General features: G+C 49.7%; 1 protein-coding gene across 4 annotated transcripts in view; it reads right to left on the minus strand.

Moving 5' to 3' along the window:
• Positions 1-3,488, minus strand: part of LOC118088409 (sodium-dependent lysophosphatidylcholine symporter 1) — a 34,078-nt gene extending 30,590 nt beyond the window's left edge. Inside the window, exon 1 of one of the 4 annotated variants that reach the window (XM_088674787.1) lies at positions 3,170-3,488. In XM_088674787.1, the coding sequence (XP_088530913.1) occupies positions 3,170-3,268 (99 nt within the window). In that variant the 5' untranslated portion in view covers positions 3,269-3,488. The remainder of the gene's footprint in view (positions 1-3,169) is intronic. The other 3 variants (XM_060277373.2, XM_060277376.2, XM_088674785.1) reach the window with 3 other exon arrangements.
• Positions 3,489-9,093: the final 5,605 nt, after the last annotated feature.

Here is a 9,093-nt window from a genome sequence, read left to right on the forward strand (position 1 = left end):
TGGCCTCAGGTGGCAGATTCAGGGCAGAGGGGGGCAGAACAGTGGGAAGGTGTTACAGCAGGTGGGAGGAACCACAGGCCTCTCTACCCGGCCTTCAGCGCTCTCTCCAGGCTGCACCTATCACCGGGCTATTTTGCACCCTAGGCATGGCTGCAGATGGTGACAGCAGTCACGAAATTAAAAGACGCCTGCTTCTTGGGAGAAAAGCAATGACAAACCTAGACAGCATCTTAAAAAGCAGAGACATCACCTTGCCTACAAAGGTCTGTATAGTTAAAGCTATGGTTTTCCCAGTAGTGATGTATGGAAGTGAGAGCTGGACCATCAAGAAGGCTGATTGCTGAAGAATTGATGCTTTTGAATTATGGTGCTGGAGGAGACTCTTGAGAGTCCCATGGACTGCAAGAAGATCAAACCTCTCCATTCTGAAGGAAATCAGCCCTGAGTGCTCCCTGGAAGGACAGATCCTGAAGCTGAGGCTCCAATATTTGGCCACCTCATGAGAAGAGAAGACTCCCTGGAAAAGACCCTGGTGTTGGGAAAGATTGAGGGCACTAGGAGAAGGGGACGACAGAGGACGAGATGGTTGGACAGTGTTCTCGAAGCTACGAACATGAGTTTGACCAAACTGCGGGAGGCAGTGCAAGACAGGAGTGCCTGGCGTGCTATGGTCCGTGAGGTCACGAAGAGTCGGACACGACTAAACGACTAAACAAGGCAGTTCCGCAAGCTCGAGCTTTGCGTTCCCCACTCGCCACTGATTCTGGAAGTGTGCGGAGGGTCCTTAGAGCAAAGGAAACATCTGGCACATTATCCAGGAGCTTTTGCTGTGCCACGAAAAGAAGTTTTCCCTAGCGCAGCAACACCATGGGCTTTGGAAGTCTTCATGCTGCTGGTGTTAAGTTCACAGCATTGATAAAACAAAAACGAACCTTTATGAAATTGTGCCCACCCCTCGGAGGTCTGTGCCCAACGCTGCTGCCCAGTTGGCCTGATGATAGCACAGCTTCTGCCCATCGCTGCTTCTGCTTTTCACCTTCCTTGAGTGTTTCTGCACAGCTGGAAGGTGCTCCCCTGGAACTCTGAGAATGCCTTTATTTTCCTGGGTGGATGATGGAGAGAGGAGTGTGCAAGTGTGTCTAGAAACTAGCCTACATTTGTTGCCCCCTCCACTTTTGTTCCTAGCCCCTGGTCACCTCCAGTGCCGGATAGATGTATAAGCTAAACAAGCTATAGCTTGTTCAGCTTATACGTACTCTCTTGCCCCCCCCCAAAAAAAAAATTAAAGAGAAAAATGTGGGTGTACATTTCTAAAATATAAGATAAAAAACAAATAAAATAAAACCTACAATTATTATTTCATGTTATAGCAAGTTTTTAGAGACTGGATTATGAGTCTTTGTAAATTGTGTTTCTAAAGCAGGCATCCCCAAACTTCGGCCCTCCAGATGTTTTGGCCTACCACTCCCATGATCCCTAGCTAACAGGACCAGTGGTCGGGGAAGATGGGAATTGTAGCCCAAAACATCTGGAGGGCCGAAGTTTGGGGATGCCTGTTCTAAAGGAACTTTTGTTACTGCCAAATGCCAATGTGTCTGCATTATTAAGTTTGTTATGAATAAAAAATCATTTTAAGTTACAGCTTAATAATTATTTCACTATCAATATACTTCTTAATTGTATTTCACTATTAATACTTCTTCTTAACTGTATTTCAGTTCAACAATCACTTTGATAAAATACATATTTTGTTATGTGCAAATGGCTTTAGATACCTATTAGGTCCACAAAACAGCGACAAAGGACAGCTAGACATATAAAGGGCCCCATTGCCTTCAGTAGCTTAGGGCCTCATGAAACCTCAATCCAGCCCTGCTCACCTCTGACATGTGGCCCCTGGAATGTTGGTTAGAAGGCAATGCGGCCCCCAGCCTGAAAAAGGTTCCCCATCTCTGGGGCTAAAGGGTAGAGTTCTGCCCTAAGCCCTCTAAGCTAGCCTGGCTCCCTTAAGGGGTTGGAAGATGTTGTGGTGTCAGAGTTGCCGTGAGGCTATATCTTCAGTCTGGCCGGCTTATGCCCATAAAATGGGCATCTTGCGTCCTTTGCCTCAAGCAGCAAAACATCTTGAGCCTGGCCTGACCCTGGGCTAGTGCAGGTACCTGCACTGCCCCCATGAGGAACAGCACTCTGCACATGCTCTCCCTTAGGGCTGCTTCCGCTTTCCACATCAAGACCTGTCAGCGATAAGAGCAGTGTGTCTCAGATACAGCCCTCAATGTACAAATGTTTCTTATTGTTACATTTATACCGGTACCCTGACTTTTTTCCTCCAAGGAGCTCAAAGTGGATACGCGGTTCTCCTCCTCTCCATTCCTCACAACAACCCTGTGAGGTAGGTCAGGCTATCTAAATAGCACACTTTCCCACCACATAAAAACATAAGAGACTTTTGGATCAGACCAGAGGCCCATCTCGCCCAGTATCCTGTTCTCACAGCGGCCAGTCAAATGTTCCAAAGCGAAAACCCACACTCAGGACCCAAATTCAACAGCAACTCTCCACTCCTGTAGTCTCCAGCAACCAGCATTTGGAAGCATTGGTGTCTCCAGATGTGGAGGCAGAGCTGAGAGACTTCTTCTCCATCCAAGCCAGTGGCCCTCACTGCCCCCTGCTGCAGCGAGTTCCGCAGATACCACCTGAAATCCTTGTAAGCGGAGATGACAAGGATGAACCCCAGGCTTTTTCGCATGCAAAGCCACCGAGCGGGGGCTGGGGTGGGGGGCTGGTGCTCGGATCTATATGTCTGCATCTCCTTGCCCCTCTCGCGTTTTACTTTTCATAGCCCGCGGAATTAAAAAGAGAATTGCAACCGCGCATGGGTAAACGCTGCTCCTGGCCGCTTCCTCCGTGCCGCCTCTGCAAGTCAAGCGCCACCCTCCCCGGCTGCCTGGCTTAGACTTTTGGCAGGCAAACGGCCCGGGAGCGCCTCCCACCCCTTTTAAATGCTCAAATATAGAAACCCTCTTGGAACCGACTGTGAGAAAGCTTCGCAGCGCTCCGCGGAGTCACGCACAAGAAAAGCCACCTCCCGCTGCCCTCTCCAAATTGGTCAAGCTGCTAGTCCTGGCTGAGGCCACTGCCTGCCCCTTCGCCCTCCACTCCGGCTTACCCGGCTGGGCTGCGCGTCCTTCCCAGGCTCTGCACACTTCGGTGTTAACCCTTCCCGCGCTGGTTCGCCCTGGCCATCTCCCTGAAGCATGGCTCGCATAGTTATATGACCATCACCTCCCGAACCTCCGCGCGCAAATACGCACAGGGCAGCCGGAGCGGGGAGGAAGGAGCGCAGGAGGGGGCGAGCGGGATAGTCCCCTCCAGGAAGCAAGCGGACGCAAATTATGCTTCTTCCTCCCCAGGGGCGCGGACGGGACGGGAGGCGGACGCGCGCCTGGCCCTGAAACAGACACCAACACCAGGGCTCTCGCCAGCAAGGGGTGGGACCGGGAGCCTCTGGCAGGCGCCAAGGCGCAGCGGAAAGGGGTGGGTGAAGGCTGTCCGGTGGGGGACGGGCAGTTGTCCGGCTTGCAACCTGTTTCGCTTCGTTGCAAGAAGTCTAAGGTGCCATAAATAAAATGCAGACGCACAGACATGCAGACGTGCGTAAACCGCATGGCTGAAATAAAACAGAGAGCGATACAGCAGGAGAGGTTTGGCTCCTAGAGCCGCCCCCCCCCTCAGGTCACGGTAGCAGGAAATTCCTGGAAGGTCGCCCCTCTGCAAATCGGTTTGATAAGTGTCTGTTGCGTGGCCAAGCTGACCTGTCAAATGAGCACAGATCTAGGTCTGAATGTTGCAGGCAGGCCTTTGGCTGCAGGAGCCAAGGTGTTCACCATTTCCAAAGGATGTCTCAGACAGGCCAGGAAGGGCAATCTTGATAGACGGACTTGTAAAGATGTGGGAGAAACATGAACTCTGAGCGTGAACTGATTTACATGCACAACCCGTTTGGTGATGTATCTGTGACGTTTGGTAACTCGCTTTTATTCTGGCCTGTCGCAACAGATAATAAGCAACATACAAAGATAAAAACGGCTATAGCCTTGCCCTTGGTGTGCCTCCTCCATTTGTTTTCTCTGATCGATTAGCAGGCCTCGGTGGAGATTTGGGCTGCAAAAGCCAAACTGAGGGTTTTTTTTAAAGAACAGCTTGGACTCCAAAAGGCTTGCAAGTTGAATCGAGGAAATGGACCAGCGCCCGCACAGGAAACTGACCCAGAGAAAGGAGCGTGTCCGAGGAAACTGATCAGAGGAAAGGAGAGGCGTTGGGGCTTTCCATTGTTTTGCACTGTTCAGCACACGCGCCGCTGTTTGTCTCTTGGACGGAAGTTGTTTGTGCACCCTCTGCACAATTCGCTCCTGGATCTCTGGCTAGGAACATTTTTCCCCCTTAGGGGAGGTCAAGGACCTCCTGCATTAAAAACACATCTAATGTCCACGACTTCTCCCAAAGAATCCTGGGAACTGTCGTGCTGGGAACAGCAACTCTATGTAAAGAGCAAACCACAGTTCCCATGAATCTTTTGGAAAAGTCTTGAGCTTTAAATGTGTGTTGGGGGCCCTTTAAATGTGTGCCTGGCCAGGAAAAGTTGAGAAAGGCAGAGAGGTTGGTGGGTGAAGTCTTCATTATTTTAGAAACCTTGATCTTATTATAAACACGGCACATAAAGGAACATGACAAGCGAGAGATATGAGATGTGCTTATTCCATTCTTATCCAACTCTGTCTCCAAAAAACTCAAGGAAGCATTCGGATGTCTGCCTGCAAACCAGTTTTTCCTCCCAATACCCTTGTGAAGTACAGTAGTAAGAAAGTGACTGGCCGAACTCAGCCTTTCCCCCAAAGCAGCCTGTTTCCAGATGTTCCATCTGCCCCTGCTGTAGTCAGGCACATCTGGAAGCCACCCGCCTTGAGGAACGGCTGACCAAAAGCCATCCAGTGCAAGCAGGGTGGCTGAAGCCCAAACTACATGTTATGCGGTTGAATGTTGGCACATTCCCTTTAAACTTTTCTCAATGAACTGTGGGGAATGACCTTGCCTAACTGGTTTTCATTGGCAGCCGCTTAGTCTCTCCAGCATCAACGGGATCTTCTGAGAGTTGTTAAAGGATGCCAAGCAAATCTTTGCTTTGCAATGGTCTTTTAAAAACCACATCAGTCGAACAGAGGGAGTTTCACGAAGCAGCTGCCCACTTCAGCTCTGAATCCTTCCTCCTGCCCCCTACCCTATAAAAAAGCATCGTTCAGAACAGTGGTTTGCAAGACACACCATTGGCATCCATCTGTCTTGGGAGACAACAGAGGAGTGCACCTTTGGGGGTGAAGTCAAACTTTTGGGAAGTCGCAGCACCTGCTGTGGCTGCAGAGGCCGATACAGGGGAGACATGTTTTGTTGCAGCTGCGGTAGATGAAGGTATCCGGCTGTGCTGCTGCAGACGCACCCTGGCATTTCTTCTCTCGCACTCCTCCAAGCAGTCAGTTCTCCTCTGGCCACTACTATGGATACACAACCTGACTCTTCTCCAGGCACTGTACTGCAGTCGTCTGCAAGGGGTTCCACACGGCAGGGTTGATGTTGCCAGCATTCATGGCACATTTGCAGACACCCTTGTTAGGAAGAGTTGGACAGACCAGAAGAATAGAGCCTGCTGCATCAGGCCAATGGCCCATCTAGTCCAGCATCCTGTCCTCACATTGCCCAGCCAGATATCTATTATGGGAAATGCAGGAGCAGGATCTTAGCCCAATAGCAACTTTCCCCTGCTGTGGTTTCCAGCAACTGGTATTTCAGAAGCATACCAACTGTGGAGGCAGAACAGCCATCCTGGCTAGACATGAATTTGTCTAATCCTCTTTTGAAGCCATCCAAGTTGGTGACCATCTTCTGGAGAGGGGCGAGCTCCATAGTTTATGATGTGTTGCACGAAACCCCAAATTTGGGGACTGTGTTCCCCCACCTTCCTGGTCTGACAACATCACTGCTTCAGAGATTCAGCCACTACTTTGGAGAAAAGGCCTCCCTCCCTCCACTCTATCAGGGGTTAATCCGATTATTGTTTTTCAAATCCCCATCTTGCAAGGTGAGTCATAAAAGTACCCTGATTATAGTGCCGGAGGCTGACTCAGCAAGCCTTTGTCTTCCTGGCTCAGTTTTGTTCTGCATGACTAATGGGGACGCCCACCCGCTCCATCTCTGCATCCAAGATGACTCCCACCCGCCCTGCAGAGAGAGGGTGGTCTGGTCTGCCCTGCCTTCTCCAACGTGGTGCCCAGCAGATGCTCTGGACTATCATTCCCATGGGTCACAACCATTGTCCAAAGCATCTGGAGGCAGGAGAAATGCCAGCCCCTCTGCCAGGCTGCCCACCCTGCCACCCACCTCCCGAGGAACTACCTTCACAATACCCGCTTCTTCCAGCAATGCGAGATCTCACCGGAAATGGGTGCCAATGCCAGCACTACTTCTCTCTCCCGGGACGGAGGTGGCAGGGCAGGTGGGGCGCTCTGGGGTATCCGCCCTCCTCCCCTTTCCCAATTAACCCCTGTCTCCAAAGTTAGTTGAATGACATGCTCTCAACAACTGCGGTTAATGCTTAATGCGCCCATCTTAATACTGACACCACCAGCGGCATCCTCATGACATCACGAGGGGCCACCCCTAGGTCTCTGGTTTAGGCCCTGAAATAGTAAGTGTCTGGGATGATCCTGACCTGGCAGCCCTACTTACAAGCGCTCCCAGCTAATAATTCAAAGGTTGCCAGGAATTACCGTATATCTCTGAGTCATGGGAATAGAAGGAGCTGCCTTATGCTGGTCTATCTAGCACAGTGCTACACTGACTGGCAGCAGTTCTCCAGGGTTTCAGGACCATCAAGTGCCTGAGCATGCAGGAATGTTTTCCCATTCTGGAGGAGACAGGCGCATCTCACCAGCGAAGGGAACCACCACTGAGAAGGCCCTGTCATGGGTCAGGACCAGCCGAGCAGTACCCAATAACAACAGGACCTCCTTTGAGTAAGGTAGCGCCCAAGATTGTTCAGAGAACCTGCTCTTTCAACTGCTTTGCCCCTTCACTCTTTCACGGGCAAAGGAAAATGCCTTTAAACATCCTGAGATGTTTTGCCAACACCAGAGGATCAGCAGCAGGGGACTCACAAGTGAGTTTTTAGGTTCTGAGATCTGCAGGGGAGGGTCTTCTCTCTGTCCAACCACCTGCACATGCCCACTCGCTGGGGACACAAGAGAGGGCCTTCTTGATGGTAGCTGCTCCCAGACAACTTTGGAACTCCCTCCCCAGAGAAGCCAGACTGGCTCCCTCCTTGTTGCCCCTTTAATGAAAAGGCTGGAGCCGTGCTGTTCTTATTGTACTTACATGCATATGATATACCTCTGTATATATATATATATATATATATATATAGATCTGTTTAACTCTACTAATGTTTAATTGGTTTTTAATCATTGTTTTCTCCACCCTTATGCTTTTAGCCATTCTTATTTAATCTATAAACAGCTTTGAGTCCCTGTCAAGGACAAAGGACTAGTATTAATGAATATCATAGAATCATAGAATCGTAGAGTTTGAAGAGACCACAAGGGCCATCCAGTCCAACCCCCTGCCGAGCAGGAAACACCATCAAAGCATTCTTGACATATGCCTGTCAAGCCTCTGCTTAAAGACCTCCAAAGAAGGAGACTCCAGCACACTCCTGGGTAGCAAATTCCACTGCCGAACAGCTCTTACTGTCAGGAAGTTCTTCCTAATGTTTAGGTGGAATCTTCTTTCTTTTAGTTTGAATCCATTGCTCCATGTCCGCTTCTATTATATAAATAATAATTCAGGCAGTTCCAGGGAAGGCCCAGGATCCAGAACTCTACAATTCTGTTATTCTAAGAATAGGGTGGGCTATGAAAACACACATCTCAGGTGTCATGAAAAGCCACCCTATACAGCTTTACTTGGAAGTGAATCCCACTAACGGGGCTTACTCCGAAGTAAGTGCATGGGATCTTAACCATTCACTATCCCATCTCTTGTGCATTTTGATAGGATGTACAAAAAAGAAAAAGGAACAAGATGTTCCTCCCCTACCTAATTTCAATATTTATTGGAGCTGGAGTAAAGGGTGTCTTGCAGTTAGGGAAGGAGAAGGGATTTAAAAAACAACAACACAGCTTCCAAGGTGGCTCATGGCTGAAGAATGCAGCAGTGGAATTGCACCAGTGGAGGATTAATTAAACAGTTTCGCTGAGGCTGTTGAGAGGCAGGGAAGCCGCCGCTAGCTGAGGTTGTGATGCTAACCGAAACAGCCCAAGCCCACGAGCTGCTGGCATTCTTGGCATCAAACTTTGAAAAAGCCGGTTAGTACCTGCCAGGCTGCACTCATCCAAAACAGTTCAAACCGGGGGGGGGGGGACTCACAGCCATTCCATGTGGCTACACGCTACCCCAATATCTGGGTGGTGAGAGACTTCAAGGGGTTATGTGCTTTCCTGGGGGGTCAGTTTCCTTGGACTGAAGGTCAGCGGAGACTGCGGTGTCTTTAGGCTATATGGCTTTATGTGCACACATGTGCACCTTTATACTATATATACTTTCTTGGGCTCCTTGATCACTGCAGATGGTGACAGCAGTCACGAAATTAAAAGACGCCTGCTTCTTGGGAGAAAAGCAATGACAAACCTAGACAACATCTTAAAAAGCAGAGATATCACCTTGCCGACAAAGGTCCGTATAGTTAAAGCTATGGTTTTCCCAGTAGTGATGTATGGAAGTGAGAGCTGGACCATAAAAAAGGCTGGACGCCGAAGAATTGATGCTTTTGAATTATGGTGCTGGAGGAGACTCTTGAGAGTCCCATGGACTGCAAGAAGATCAAACCTCTCCATTCTGAAGGAAATCAGCCCTGAGTGCTCACTGGAAGGACAGATCGTGAAGCTGAGGCTCCAATACTTTGGCCACCTCATGAGAAGAGAAGAATCCTTGGAAAAGACCCTGATGTTGGGAAAGATGGAGGGCACAAGGAGAAGGGGACGACAG

The sequence above is a fragment of the Zootoca vivipara genome, chromosome 7 (genome assembly GCF_965207765.1).
Source record: "Zootoca vivipara chromosome 7, rZooViv2.hap1.1, whole genome shotgun sequence".
NCBI classification, from domain to species: domain Eukaryota; kingdom Metazoa; phylum Chordata; class Lepidosauria; order Squamata; family Lacertidae; genus Zootoca; species Zootoca vivipara.